The sequence below is a fragment of the Ictidomys tridecemlineatus genome, chromosome 9 (genome assembly GCF_052094955.1).
Source record: "Ictidomys tridecemlineatus isolate mIctTri1 chromosome 9, mIctTri1.hap1, whole genome shotgun sequence".
NCBI lineage: Eukaryota > Metazoa > Chordata > Mammalia > Rodentia > Sciuridae > Ictidomys > Ictidomys tridecemlineatus.
In genome coordinates, this window is record NC_135485.1 from 108,297,830 (window position 1) to 108,314,779 (window position 16,950).

General features: G+C 33.7%; 1 protein-coding gene across 4 annotated transcripts in view; it reads right to left on the minus strand.

Moving 5' to 3' along the window:
• Grid2 (glutamate ionotropic receptor delta type subunit 2) overlaps positions 1-16,950 on the minus strand; it is a 1,411,364-nt gene that overhangs the window by 140,983 nt on the left and 1,253,431 nt on the right. For all 4 annotated transcript variants that reach the window (XM_021734724.3, XM_078021917.1, XM_005337550.5 and 1 more), the window contains exon 14: positions 13,123-13,289. In XM_021734724.3, the coding sequence (XP_021590399.1) occupies positions 13,123-13,289 (167 nt within the window). The remainder of the gene's footprint in view (positions 1-13,122; positions 13,290-16,950) is intronic.

Genomic DNA, 16,950 nt, shown 5'->3' on the forward strand with positions numbered 1-16,950 from the left:
TGCTTGCCTTAGTAATCACAGTGAGGAGAATATTGTCTTTTTTCCTCCTCAAACATTACTTAACAAAAATTTATTGAATGCCTAGTAGGTGTATATTATCTATTTTTTATGGAAGATAAAAATGAAGTATGTTTATAAGACTTTGCAAGCTAAGAACCTAGAACATGTTTGGAATGTCAAGTCTGAACATACAAAATAATTACTTTTCAAAAAAAGAAAATTCTGTGATATAGGGAATATAAGGAAGGGTTTGATTAAAGCTAAATTTGCAAGGAAAGCTTTATGCTGAAGTGGGTCTTGAGCTCAGGCCCACAGAATATATAAGATGTGAGTAGAAATGAAAGAAAGGGATGCCCATGTTCCTAGGAGACAGGAGGCATGATGTGCTAGGAGATTCAGTGGGATGGTGACCGGGAAGGAAATAAGAGGAAAATGAAAAGAGATATTACAAAGCAAGTTTTTCCGTGAACTTTTCTTTTTTATCTCTGTATTTTATTACCTTAAAGGAGACTTTGCTCAAGTCTACATCCATGGCTCCAGCCTCTCCCTCAAATCCCACCCTACATTTATCTGTCATCTTCCTATATAGATTTTTGTTCCTCCAATGCCTCTGTCCCAACATGTCTAGATAAAAATTAGCACTTAAACTCTCAAACCAGATTTCTCTTCTGGCTTCTTTTCTATTATTAATTTCCCTATCTCCTAGCCAGCAAAGGTAAGGATTTCAGAATCCATTTTTGTTCTCCTTTCTTTTTATCTCCATGTCCAGTAGATATCCAACACTGCCTTCACATGATCTCTCCCTTCTCTTCCATTTCCATTGCCCTTACTCAAGCTTAGACTTGTTCTTTTGCTTGGGTTATTCACATATTCACTCAACTAATATTTAAAAACTATCTACCATGTGGTAGGTTTTTATTTTTTTATTTTTTTGGTCAGGAAACAGAGAAAGAGAGGGACTCCACTTGCCAGAGGAACTCCACTTGGAATTTGTATCATGGATACAGGATGGCCTCCCAACTGGCACTCTCCAGTCCCATCAATTCCTCTTTTATTTCGTTTGATACATTTTTTTCTAGATTGATCAAAAAACATATTTCTATTTCAAAGTTGTAGTACTCATAATAGCATGGTACTGGCATGAAAAAGGATATATAGAACAATGAAGCAGAACAGAGCACCTAGACGTAAACCCACCATCTAGAGACAGTTTATTTTTGACAAGGGTAGAAGAAATATACATTGCAGAATGGCCAGCCTTTTCAATAAATGATGCTGGGAAAATGGTAATATCCATATACAGGAGAATAAAACTAAACACCTGTTTCTCACTAGTTACAAAAATCAACTCAAAATGGTTAAAGATAAATGTAAGACCTGAAATTATAAAACTGTTAGAAAAAGACAAGGAAAATGATTCAGAACATTAGAATGGGCAAAGATTTTTTTTGGCCAATACTGCAAAAGCACAGGAAATAAAACCAAAAATAAATGGGATTGCATCAAAGTAAAAATCTTTTGTGCAGCAAAGGAAATAATCATTGGAGGGAAGAGAGAACCAACAGACTAGGCATTTAGTCAGCTTTTTTGCTGTTGTGACTAAAAGGCCAGGCCAGAACAACTGTAGAGGAGGAAAAGTTTTTCAGGGGCTCATGATTTCAGAACTTTCCCTCCATAATCGCCCATTAAACTTAGCTTACGACCATTTAAAGCATTTCCAGCTTGTACTGCTAAGCATCTCAAAATTCTTCCCACCAAATCCAAAAAACTCAAAAAGCTTCTGAACCACATGGTCTGGTTAGTCACAGCAATGACCCTGCTCCTGGTATCAATTTTTGTTTTAGTCAGCTTTTTTGCCACTGTGACTAAAGGAAGCAACCAGAACAACTACAGAGGAAAAGTTTATTTGGGGGCTCACAGTTTCAGAAGTCCCCCTCCATAGAAGACCAGTTCCATTCCTTGGGGCTCAAGGTAAGGCACAACATCATGGCTGAAGAGTATGGTGGAAGGAAGCAGCTCACATGATAAGCAGGAAACAGAGAAAGAGAGGGACTCCTTTTGCCAGATACAAATATATACCCCAAAGCCATGCTTCCAATGCCCACTTTCTCTAGCCACACCTCACCACTTCAGTTACCAGTTAATCCCTATCATTGGTTCTGTTAAGACTCTCACAACCCAATCATTTTTTTCTCTGAACCTTCTTGAACTGTGTCACATGTAAGCTTTTGGGGGACATCTCACATTCAAACCATAACACAAGGAGAAAATATTTGTAAGCAGTATGCCTGTTAAGGGGTTAATATTTGCAGTATATAAAGAAACTCTAAAAGCTGAATAGCAAAAAAGCAAATAACTCAATTAAAAACATGGACAATAGACCATAATAGACACTTTTCAAAATAAGACATATAAGAGGCCAATAGGTCTATGAAAAAATGCTTGGCATCACGAATCATCAGGGAATGCAAACTTAAACCACAATGCTTTATCAGCTCACACTGAGAGAATGCCTACTATCAAAAAGGTTAAAAATAACAATTGCTGGCAAGGATATGGAGAAAAGGAATACATTGCATACTGTTAGTGAGAATATAAATTGGTACAGTCTTTATGGAAAACTGTATGGAGGTTCCTCAAAAAATTAAAAATAGGATTGATCCTGCAATCCTACTGCTGGCTATACACCCAAAGGAAATGAAGTCAGAGACATCTGCACTTCCATGTTCATCGTTGCACTATTTACTATGGCCAAGAAATGGAAACAACCAAAGTCTCTATCAACTGATAAATGGATAAAGAAAATGTGGTACATACATACAATGTACTCTTCAGCCATAAAAAAGAATGGACATATATCATATGTGACAATTTGATAGCACTGGAGATCATTATGTGAAATGAAATAAGCCAGACAGAAAAACAAATGCCACGTGATCCCACTCAAATGTTTAATCTAAAAAAGTTGATTGAATAGAAGTCAAAAGCTGAATAGCAAAATTGAGAATGGAGGTTTCAAGGGGCTGAGAGAGTAGGGGGAGATGGAGATGGGGAAAGTTTAATCAATAGGTACTAAGTTGTAGTTAGGTAGGAGCAAAAATTGTGGTGTGCTATTACACCGTAGGGTGACCATAAATAAAAAAAAATAATATCCTGTATATTCTGAAAAACCCAAGAAAGGATTTTGAATGTTTTCACCATAAAGAAATGATAAACATCTGATAGATATGTTTAGCCTGATTCAAACATATATCAAATGTATACATGTATTAAATAATAATGGACTCTATTAATGTATATAATTTTAATGTATCAGTTAAAACAAATTTAATTTTTAAAAATGCATACTTCGAGAAGGGGGATAGTAGGGGATAGGAAAGGTAGCAGAATACAACAATTACTAATATGGCATTATATAAAAATGTGGATGTGTAACCGATGTGATTCTGCAATCTGCATTTGGGGTAAAAATTGGGAGTTCATAACCCACTTCAATCTAATGTATGAAATATGATATGTCAAGAGCTTTGTAATGTTGTGAACAACCAATAAAAAAATTAAAAAAGAAAAAAATAAAAATAAAAAAAATTAAAAAAAAATAAAAATGCATACTTCTAATTATGGCTCGTCTTTGCTTAACTTCTTCAATGATTCCTCATGTTCTAAATTATGACAGTTTGGCCTGCTATTCAGACTATGAGTTCTACTTTATTCTCTCGTCAATCTTAATGACTGTTGCAAGACCACTTAACTGAGTAGATCCTGGTTGTGAGGTAATTTGCTTGGCAATTTTCTGCAGTTGCTAAAAAACAGAAAAGAAGAGATTCACACTAGTAATATACATGCTGATTAACTCAAAGAATGTGAGAGATGCCTTGAAGTCAGTGGCTTTTATAGAAAGTGCTGTGGTGATCTTGGGTAATTAATGGAAAAGAAATGTTAGAAAATCAGTAGAACAAAAGTTTTCTTATGAAAAGTATTATGTTGGAGATAAACTGAATATCTTATCAGAACAGAAAACCTTTTACATTTTTTTTTCATTTTCCTAGCTCCTCCCCATGATACTTCCATGTTCTCACTTTCCTGGAATATTGGAAAGAATATCACTAAACTGTAATATTTACATTTATTTTCAAAGTTTAGTAATATATGTTATAAAACATGTTGGATTTACATCATTTTAAATAATTGCTAACATTATTTGAAACATAAATAGCTTCCTAAAATGACCATAGCAAGTTGATTATTTAAAAAAAAATAAATGAATACTTTGAGGTATATTTATCTTTCTGAACTTTGTGCTAAAACAGAGAACTATCTTTACTAAGACAGAAATTATCATTGCTACAGATTTATGTGGGCTAGATGGAATTATGTGTCTTATTCTATATGGAAATTCTTATGCTTTTACTTAACCATAATTCATGTTCCAGAAATAATAATGTTTCATATTAGTAAACATTCACCATGTGAGCAGACAGCCTGACCAATTATGATGTTAGTTTGAGCTGCTCAAATAACTATGAAATGAGATAGATAAGAGGCAATTATGGGTTCTACCAATTAATAAGCCATAATAAATTAAATTCTTCCATGAAGGGAAAATTAAAGATTTCGTTAAGTAGATTCTAGAAACACTTGTAGCAAAAGAAGATGAGATAGAAAATACTGTAGTACTCTCCTGCAACTTTCAATTTTCAAAACATTTACTGTTTCCTTCTGATTGTCTGATGTAAGACAGCTTCTATTTCAGATGGATCTGCCCTCTTGTAATGAAGGCATACTCAGAGTTGACATGCTGTTTCTGAAATTCATCTACATTTCATTTAAACTAAAATGCCCAGTGGCACTTTAATGTGAATAACTACAACTACCTGAGCAGGCTGACGACAATTTCAATGCACATTATCTATTTCCTGCACTGGGGCATGGGCTTACACTGTGGCAGTATGAACCAGAACACGAGTGTTTGAAGTATGCATTCAAAGCCTGGCTCTGCTGCCTATTAACTTTTGACTCTGCAAAATAACAAGTCTTTTCTGTACCTCAGATACCTCATCCATAAAATGAGGTCAATAATAGTACCTACTTTGCACATTTATTTTGAGGATTAAATTACTTAATATTGATAGGGCCCTTATAATGGTACCTGGCATCTTGTAAGTCTTCAGTGAATGTTAACTATGATTTTAGGTTATAGCATAGTTTCTCTATAAGTTAGGAATAACACATTCTGTAAAAATCTATTCATCTTTCTGCTACTTTTTTTATATCTATAGAGAAATGACAATTTTAAAACAGATGTTCTAGTTCTGTTGAACATATTTTCTAATTAATATTCCTGGTCCCTTATGTAACTGTGCTTCTGGAAACATTAATTTCACTAGTAGATTTAAGGGATAAAGATCTACTTGTTTTTAAAACTAAAGGAACTGGCAGAACAGGGTTGGAAAAGGGACACTGGACTGGGACTTTGCCCTATTGGTTTCCAGGGAATTTATTTTGACCAAGAATTAGATTCTGTGCATGTCACTGACTTTCCTTCTTGGTTTTACTTTTTAAATTATGGACTGCATCTAAAGGTTTGCCAAAGTCTCACTATATAAACATAAATTATCACAGAAGCCCATATACTTATTCCCATGATATCACTATACTTACAATAGTTTAAGGATCTATTAGAAAAGGAGCACATTCTTTGATTATCCTTAATGATATCAAATTGTCTCTTTGAATTCTTCAAAACAAAGACTATCCTGGCCATGTCTGGTGAGTAAAATGTGTGTTTTGAGTAAATACAGTGATTATAACTATAGTGGAATAAAAAGACTTTCCAGAGAGGCTTGTAATTTTTTTGGAGTGTGTGCGTGTGTAGGTGTAAGTGTGTGTGAATGTGTGTGCATATGTGTGTGGCATGGACATGATTCATGTGCATATATGCTTATTTCCTATATACATTTGTAGTATCAAGTTCTGAAGTATTTTGCTAAAATCTCATCATTTAGTCACATCTACTTTATATCATTGTAATAACTATGCTTGCTGCAAAAAACCTGTTTTTTAAAGATAAAACAATACTTGCTGAGATCTAGAAATAACACAAATCTTTTAAGAAAAAGGCTGTTCAAATGTGCTTTTCGCAAAGCACCTTGGTTCCAGATTGCAGGTTCATTATCCAGAGAAAACACTGCTTTTTACCTTGTGCTTGTCATTGATCTTCCCTGTACCTCAATACTTTTCTCAGAAGAGTCTACCAATGGAGCTTGTTTATAAAGGATGCTCCCACACCTTGGACAAATATTCCCCAAATGTTGTATGATAAATACAATTAAAACAGACTTTTGAAGTGCTTTAGTATCTACACAATGGGATTGTTGTATTGATGTATAGCTCTGTGTTGGGCAGTGAGAATGCTGTATGCTTCTTAAGAGTCAGGATCTATGATTTTTTAAAATAATTTGGCTAGTACTTTGCAATATTAATAAAACTAATGTCAAATCATATAATGTCAAGGATATACAATAAATCAACAAATATATGAAAAAATGTTCAACATCTCTAGCAATTAGAGAAATGCAAATGAAAACTACTCTAAGATTTCATCTCACTCCAGTCAGCATGGCAGCTATTAAGAATACAAACAACAATAAGTGTTGGTGAGAATGTAGGAAAAAAGGCACACTCATACATTGCTGATGGGATTGCAAATTGGTGCAACCAATCTGGAAAGCAGTATGTAGAATCCTTGGAAAACCTGGAATGAAACCACCATTTGATCCAGCTATCCCACTCCTCGGTTTATACCCAATGGATTTAAAATCAACATACTACTATAATGTAGCCACATCTATGTTTTTGCCAGCTCAATTCACAATAGCTAAACTGTGGAAACCCAGATGCCCTTCAACAGATGAATGGATAAGGAAACTGTGGTATATATACATAATGGAATATTACTCAGCATTAAAAGAGAATAAAATCATGGCATTTGCAGGTAAATGGATGGAGTTGGAGAATAGTATGCTAAGTGAAGTAAGCCAATTCCCCCAAAATCAAAAGCCAAATGTTTTCTCTGATATGAGGGTGCTGACTCATCATGGGGATGGGGGGGATGGGAAGAATGGAGGAACTTTGGATAGGGAAAAAGAGAGGAAAGGGAAGGGAGGGGACACTGGGGTAGAAAAGATGGTGGAATGAGATGGACATCATTATCCTAAATACATGTATGAAGACACAAATGGTGTGACTCTACTTTGTGTACAATCAGAGAAATGAAAAATTGTGCTCTATATGTGTACTGTGAATTGAAATGCATTCTGTTGTCATGGATAACAAATCAGAATAAATATTTTTTTTTTAAAAAATCATACATATAATGTCTGCATGATGAATATTTTCAAAATATTCACTAGATATATCAACAACTATACTAACTCTCCCACCTTTTAGACTAAGCACTAAAATAATTGTAAATTATTTAGGGTCTACACTAGAAGCAGCCGTCAGGGTAACTGGTAAAACTCACAGATATTAGTCATAAAACAGTTCCAGAAAGATTAGGGGAACAAGATGAAAATGACTGACAAATAAGCATACTCATTTTTTTTCTCTTTCATCAAAGTTGTCTAAATTCAGAAATATTAATTTAAAACAAATATTTTAAAGAGAGTAGGAAGAACACATTTCTTTTAGTAGATTCCAGAAGCTAATCCTTACTCAATAGATGAATATTATATGAGAAGATACTTTCCTTTCACATTTTATAGGATAAATTTAAAAATAAAATAGTGTATAAATCTGTAATAAATATATGTTATTTTATTCTAATGCTATCTCAGTTTGAAAGTGAACCTTGCATGTGCTTTCCTGCTTTTATTTTGAGACTTCTCAAACATTTTCCTTTTTTACTTTTTGTAAACATACCCACCTATCTTGTTTTCTTGATCTAAAACAAAAATGAAGATAAAATGAAATCAGTTGGGTTTAAAATTATATACACACACATATAATTTTAAAAAAATAATGTTTTGCATGCAGTGAGAGAGAAGAACAATATTACTGGGGACATGTGAAAGTGATTTGAAAAATGACAAAACAAAAATCTATATTGAAAGTTTCTTTGAAATAAATATCTGCTAGTAAATTTGTAGGAAATTACCATGAATGAAAAATAATTAACACTTTTCTAGACTCGTTTTAATTTTACCTAGAAATGGAACTGTGGCCTATCAAGAGGTTGTAATAAGAGCTGGAAGGACCAGGAGAAGGGAGGAGACTCTTTGTGGTCACTGGAGTCCTTTCTTCTCATTCCCTATGAGAATTTGCTCACCGCTTCCCAGCTAGAGTAGCCCAACAGTCTTGTCAATGGCCTCCTAGAATTAAGCTCTGTCTTTGTCTGACCTAATACCAGTCTCCCTGGATGTCCTCTATATACATAACTCCTCTCTTCAGAGCCCATGAGGCTGGCGCAGGGCAAACAAGGACACCAGCTCCCCTTGGGGTTTGAGGCCCAGCTCTGCTTGTTACTAGCTGTGTGGCTTTGGCAAGATACTTAATTTTGAATTGGAGTTTCAAAGTTATGTAAATTCCTCAAATTTATGTAACACAATCCACAGAATTATAGCAAGTATTATATGAAACACATCACATCATTAGCATAGTAGATGCTTAATAAGTAGCAGCTATTGGAACTCTGTTTCATATTCGCTATTAGCTTCTCATCCTATATTCTTCTACCAATACCATCTCTAGTCAAGTTGCTCATTCTCATCACACAATGGCTCCATCTTCAACACACAAGGGCTGTTTTCATTTCCTCATGTTTTTCTAAGTGTATTACATGCTTCTGTTCCCATATACAAATTCTCTTTATCTTTGAATTCTCCTAGTCTAATAAAATCTTTTTAATTCTACACTTCATTGATTTCCTTTCTTAAAAAGTTTCTCTACACATACACACACACACACACACACACACACACACACACACACGCACACACACACAAGTTCTGTATATATATAATCTACAGGGAAACTGGTTAACTGTTTTAACTTCTTGTTATAATTACCCTTGCGAGAGATCCTTCTAGCCAACTGTGAATGGAGTGTCAGCCAGCTGTATGATCCTGGAACCTCTAAATGGACAATTAATGTAGGCTGTTTTCTTTCCTTCCTGAACAGGGAATGAAATGCTTGAAAAGTACCCATTCTGGATGGGAAGTAAAAGGATGATGACCATGTTTTCAAGTTAAAGGAACATTTTCTACTTTCCTTGTGGGAAGGAAAGCATACATGTTCTTACAGTCCAGAGTTGAGAAGAAAGGAAGACTCTGTTTCCTATTTCTTCTTATTTTTACTCACTATATGAACAATTGTAAAAACCAAGGAAGAACAATAATTATAATAACAAAAGAGGAGACTTTAAAAATGATCAATGAATCAAAAGCATAAATATTTATGTGTATAAATAAATAGGATTATGTCTAACCAAAGAATTAGGTAGATCCTTTACACAGGTATGAAATATCTATTGAATATTTACTATGTGCTAGACATGGAGGTAGGCATTAGGGATGTGCCAACATATGCCTGAATTCAAGTAGCTTACCAACACTAGGAAGACCTAAGAAATAAAGTGTAAGAAGCAGGCATATAAAATTACCTGGCAAACAGCAGATAATAAACATAGTTACTATATCAACACATATTGTTTATTTTAGATATAATACTTAACACATTAAATTTCTTTGAGATAGGCATAAATTCACTGGAAAAAATTAATATTTGAAAAAAAACACCCAGAATTGGGTGAGGTGGCATACACCTGCAATCCCAAGAACTCAGGAGGCTGAGGCAGGAGGATTGCAAGTTTGGGACCAACCTGCAACTCAGTGATACCCTGTCTCAAATAAACAATTAAAAGGCTAGGGATTTAGCTTATTGGTTATAGCCACCCTGGATTCAATTCCCAGTACTGAAAAAAAAATCACTCAGAATATTATAATTTTCTTTGAAAATAATGACAACAGCCATGATCTAGCCAACTCAATAGCCTTGATGTTTCAAAGCTGCATGTGATAATTTCCAAAGTATACTACAATGGTTAAATTTAATTCATCTGTGAACTTTAAAATCAGTTAATAAAAAAGAAAAACTCTTTTCCCTAATGGCTATAGAAGAAGGGGATGGGTGCAAATTCTTTCTGAATTCGGGCAGAGATTTTGAGTCATAAATTAATGTGGTGCATGTGCATAAAGAGATCATTAGGATTATGACTGCCAGGTCATGTCTCTATCCTGGCTCTCCCTTCCTCCAGATGTCCAGGGAACCAGGATGCAGGGTGTCATTACTAAGGAACTCCACAGAAATGGACAATTTAAATCTCCAGTATCTATCATGCTTATCAAACAAAGGGAAAATACTGCTCAATGTTTAATATTACTTTTCAACCTTTCACTAGAGTACATTTCTTTGAATTACAATCTCTGATGGATAAAGCATCACAAGGAGAATAAAAAATGGAACAAGGTGTGACTTACTGAATAGTTCTTTAATTGCAATTTTTATTTTTAAACATAAAAGACTCAGAAATCACGTCTGGAAACAAGGAACACCTTTAGCGATAACAAGCCAATTAACCACATTAAATAACCAATAATCCTTTTCTCAGTGATCTAAGTCTTGTTATAGATTCAAACTTTTCTGCTGATCTTTGCCATGAGACCGTACATCTCTTTTCATTCCATCATGCTTTTCCATCTTTATATCTAAGTTTAAAACAATGTTGTGCTTCTTCCTTCAGAAGAGTCTCTTCCATCTGCTCTTTCCTCCTGGTTCACCCTACCCAATTCCAGACTAGGCCTTCATTATCACGTACCTTCAGGTTGGCTCTAGTCTTGGCTCATTCAATTCATCCTTCATGTCAAAACTAGAACAACCTTCCCTGAATATGTCACCTTCTTCATTTTACCTTAGGCTTCAGAATAGATTAAAGTCTTTTGGAGCTTCATATTGGCCTACAATATGAATTCTAAACTTCAAATTTCCTTTCCCAGTAACTCAGTGTCCTTACTCTTCCTCAATGCATTCTACTGTCTTCTACTTCTTCTTCTTTTTTTTTTTGCAGTCTTTATCATTACTCCAAGAATTATTTATTTATTTATTTTTGCTTCCAGCTCAAGTAATCTCTGCTAAACCTTCAAGATCAAGTTTAAAGCTCACCTTCTCCAGGGAGCTTTTACTCACATTTCCTTTGTTTAACTCTTCATTCTGTATGCTGTTCGGTTCTTTCAATATCTCATGTACACCATTTAACACAATATAAATAAGCAATGCTGATATTTATATATAGATACATGCATAAACACACATTTTCTGAAATGTCTGTATTGTTTACTGTTTCATACAATTTATTTACTTAGTTATCTATTTGTGTATTGCCGTGTTGGAGATCAAACCCAGAACCGTATACTTGCATGTAAATGGCTTTTGTATTTCCAAGTAGACTGTAAATGCCTTCGAGGCAATTTCCCTATGGTGTAATTGACTTTCCAGGTTGTGCCCCTTCGAATCATGGGTAAGTGTATTTTGATTGATTAATTATTACTTATACCTTAATATTTTACTTTTCAGTTTATGCATATTTTACTTTTGTCATATGCTTAGAATTTATTTAGAACCAGAAGGTACCACTGGTAGATTGTTTTATTGTTCATATTTATTCATTCCCTCCTTTATGTGGAATAAGTACACTTAATCCGCCCCATTGATTTTGGGCTTGGCCATGGGACTTGCTTTAGTTAGAGGTCTGTGGGTGGGTGGATGGGACATGTGCCATGTCCAATCAAGAAGTGCAGGAGGCACTGTGGGTTTCTGCCAGCCTCTTTTGCAACTGCTCTTTGTAATGAGAATAGCCTGATCCAGACGGGGATGTTTCTTCCACTGGGGCTCTGGCATTAGAAACTGCAGAGAGCAGATCCACAGTTGACCCACTGCCTGCAGCAGAAACATTGCCAAATCACAGCCTTCATGTTTCATCAATGAGAAATAATTTATGTCACTGATACCCTGGAGATTTTTTGCTACACAGAAAAACTGATGAATAAAGAAACTTAAAATTAATCTAACTTCCTTTTTTTTTGCAGAAAAGGAAAGAGGTTAGCTTTTTATGGTTAGCTAATGAAAGAGATATGACACACATTGCAAACTAGTAATTTCCAGTTCTCTCCCTCTCTTTACAACATGAAATTCCTGGCTTTTTATTGTTCTAAAATTTGAAGAAATGGAATTCAAATCATTTGAAATTTGGGGCATTGGCACTATCTGTAACTGACTGCCCTCCTGGTCTGGCATTAACTTTCAGAGAGCAGGTAGAAGACTAAAAAATAAAGTGTACTGTGAGTGTTACATGAGATATACTTCTACCTGGAAGATATTCCCTCTAAAGCCTGCTCTTACTTGGTAGTAGATAGAATGAAATGTCTTTGTGAATCCCTTTTAGGCCCAAGTCTTCATATATATTGATAATCTAAAATATTTATTTTAAAATATTTTGTAAGCAATTTGCTTATAATAAAAAATTCTAATTTGAAGTTGGGTGTATTTTCTTAATAAGCAGTCTCTCTGATGTCAGTTTAATCTCCACTTTGATACCAAATGGGGACTTTAAAATTCTTATCCTTTTCTTTTACAAAATTCAGATAAAAGTTTTCTTATCATTATGTGCTTCAGTATATCAGAACCTAAACTTGGTCCTGAAGTTTTGTGAACTTAGAAATGAATTAGTTTTCCTAACTCTGTGATGTTTGGTCTCTAAAAACTGAGACACTAGTCTGCTTAATTAAGTTCTCATTGAAATTAGTAATGTATTTACTTTCTTTGGCATATCAAATTTTTGAGAGTAAAACAAATAATATGAAGCAAATTTTCTATTTATAACAAAAATAGTACTTCAGTTCATGTTTTGCGAAATAAATGTTTTCTAGGATAGCCACTTATAGCTATCTTTTAAAACACACTTCTAACAAAGAAAACAAAATGTAATAAATCAGACTGGGTAACCAAGTAAATTATTTGTATTTAATTTTTTTTTCTCTCCTTATTTTGACAATATGATAGTCTTACCTTTGTGAAAAGACATCTCGGTAAGGACTGCCATGTTGCAATGCAATTCCATATCCCCGATCAGCAACGGTATTCCCAATGGTGTAAAATGAACAGTCTGGATCATTGATAGCCACATATTCCAATACAGCTGCATCCCATACAAAAGCATAATTTCCATATTTTACCTGCAAAATATGGAAAAAAGAAGAAAGTAGTAATTAAAGTTGGAATTATAAGTAACATAAATTGGGCAAAAAATAAATAAATTGGGCAAAAAAGATTACACTGGTAAAAAATATAAAAAGGCACATATGTCTAAATGAACACTTATTCTGATGGATTTGTTTAATTTATAGGTCTGTTTTCTTGGAGCTATAATAAAGCTGGAATGTTAACTATGCATCTAGGTAACATTGCTTGTAGTGATTATTTACCACTCAGGGGATCATTATAAATGCAAGAAAAGAAGACATGTCTCTGAGTTTCATGACTTTTTTAACTGGGCTTTTTTCTTTTGGGAATCTTTAAGACTATGCCTTTGGAGTTGTTACAAGAGATACTGGATTATTAGGTTTCCATTTCAGGCAGGTTTCTGCACACCCAATATGGGATCCCATTGCACATGACCTATATTATAAATAAATGCTCACAACTTACATTGAAGAGAAATTACTAACACTCCCTGCTGATAAGGATTTCCTGTCCCATGTCCTTCTAAATTAATCTATTGGCACATGTGGTTTAAGGGTATCTTATAGTTGGACTTAAATGCCCCTTGGTGGGCATGTAGTGAGGAAAAAAAATCACTGCCTTTTATATCATCATTTAGAAAACACTATTTTATTCTGGATCATGTGCTACTTTTTTCCCCTCTCAGTAAGCATTTGTATCCTAACTCCAAATTACCACAAAAAAAGCAATTGTCTTAAACCTATAAATAGTATACATTTAGAATTGTGTTAAATACAAAAATAGAATTTAATGTATTCATAAAAGTAGAAATAATAATTAAATTTAAAGTTAATTTATTTATAGTAAAAGAATAATGTAGCATTATTAAACAAGGAAAAGCAACAGTGGTTCAGCATTCAGAAGGTTACTGGGATAATATGTCTTATAAATGAGGCTTTACAAAAATTTTCAATGATCTTTCAACAGACATCAGAAAGGCATTTAGCAAAACAAAACACTTATCTTTTTACTTGTAAACCAAGAAGGATAAAGATTTGTCTTTAGTGAGATATAGCATAAACAATTTGCAAATCTATTGAAAGCTGTGTACTATTACCTCTAAACAATATCACAGTATTTTTAACGTATGTAATAAAGCAGGAAAAAATTATGATTTCAATCTAGTAGGAAAACATATTATCAAACAGAGACAACATTTTTATTATTTGATGACATATTTAAGAAGCCCATAAGAACTGACTGAACAAATATTTGAAAGAGCCTGAAATATCAACACATAAAGTGATTATAAATGTATATATACAAATTGTTTGCTGTTCTATTAATTCATCAATAGAAGATCATAAATAATTTGAGAAAAATATCATTTACATAAAATATAAATACCTAGTGAGAAATTTAATGACAAATGAGTATGAGCAGCATTAAAAATACTCCAACACCTGACAGAAGACTTGAAATCTTTTGGGTAAAAGATAGCATATTCCTAAAAGGGTGGCGGTCCAATTACAAAATATATGTCAGTTTTTCTCAGATTACTTGAAACTTAATATAATATTAGATAAAACATAAAGGACATTTTAGGATTTATTAAGATCTTTAGAAATTTAATTGGATGAGAATAGTAAAGAAATTATGAAAATGAAAAATAATAATTGGAGATGTAGAATGCTAAGTAAACACATTATAATGCCTAAAAATAAAACAGTACAGAACTTGTTTGAGAATTTAAAAAAATAAATAAAACAGAAAAATCATATTTTTATAAAAGTATATAAATGTCATATAAAAGCTATATTACAAAGATCATAATTCAAATTATTGTGACAAATATTAAAATTCAAAAAATGAGACTGAGACAGCTGGTTATTTCAAAAAGGTCAATATTAAAGCACTACATCATGTTACATAAGACAAATTTTTGTAGTATAATAAGTTAAATACAACGAATAAATTGACCCAAGTAAAAAATAAAAAAGTGAAACTAGAAGAACATGTAGGATTGCATTTTTCTGACACTGGAAAAAGAATGGGATACCTAAACATGAAAGTAATGGAATAAACTATAAAAGAAATAGTTGATATTAAACTTCCCCCTTTTAAAATATGTTTTCTTTCTCAATAAAGATTTTTGCATGAAATAATGAGTGGCCTAAAACTTTTAGACAAGTTACATGTGCTCAGTGGATACATGCCATCTTTTGTTGAGGGTGAACCCCAACCAGACCTTAGGTAATAAATTAAAGTTCTTCTATTGAAGAAAGCGTTGATGTCGATGTCAGTACTATTTATGGAGTGTGTACTGCTTTAGGCACTACGTCAGGTACCACAGTTCAGTGTTTCTCACAATTACCCGGGGCGTCTTATATTAGAAACACAGATTCAAGATGCAGTCACCAACATACTGAATTAAATGCTTGAGGTTTAAGAACTGCGAATTTGCATTTTAGCCACCTTGACAGTTTGTGCATACCACTTTTTGAATACTACTGATGCAGGTGATAAAAAGTGAGTAATATAATAAGGAACAATTTTACATACATGAGACAATAAAATTCTAAGCACTGAGAGATTCCTGGAGTAGAGTGGGAGAGACAAGAAATACTTGATTAGGTTTTCTTTGCACTGACTTTTCATAGCCACAAAATAACCTTCTCCCTTTCTCTGATCCTTTGCACTAGACACAAACTTTCAGATCTGCTTCTAAGCTTCCTAGGTCTAAACCAACAACAATAGAGAGTAGTGACCTTGAAGCTTCCTCTAGAAACCTACTTTGATTTTTGCAATTCTCTTCTGTTTCAAACCACTACTCTGGCCTCCTGGAATCTCTTGCAGCTTCTTTATAATCCTCCAAGGACTTCCCCAGTTGGGGACTTATTACTTTGCTGTTAGAAAAGTGTTCTAGCATTATTTTTACTGCTTTGTGAACTGTGGATTTCTATTTAAATGTATAGTAACATTATCATTGCCATTATATATGTTGTTTCTAGCAATTTAATGGTACAGAGCATTATGAATGAATTTTTTTAAAAGAGGAGCATTAAAACACAGTATGATTATAGCCTGTAGCAATGCCAATGAAATGTTACCTAGTAACCCAAAGTATTTTAGCTTTTAAAAATGCCCCTGGCCTTTTTCATCAACTAAAACATGCAATCACTGTCTTGGATGATTTTTAACCATCAAATTAAAACCATCTAGAAAATACTCATCAGCAAAATGTAAAGTCACCCTTCAAGAGAATAACAATTGAAGGGTTATTCAAGGAAATTTTAAATCCATCTGACTAGGTGATGTATATTTCTCAAAATTTTCAACTAGCCCTTATTCTTGAGGTCATGTTTGGATAGGCGGCTGAACTGCATGTCACTAAATTATTTACCAGAGGATTCTATACCAACAGAGTGCTTCATACTAGGTTAAATAAAGGTGAATTTGGATGCTTCATCTTAACATATTACAAGTCCCATTGTGAAGAAAAAAAATCCAAAGTGACATCTACCTCCAATGTTATCAACCTCTGGAACCCGAGGTGGGGATGCTAAGGTACTGTGGTGACTGATGAACAGGAGTAGCTATTGATACCCAGAACCTGTGTCCCCAGAATGGTTGAGATACAAATAGCCTGTGATAAGTTTCTCATTTCTGAGAAGT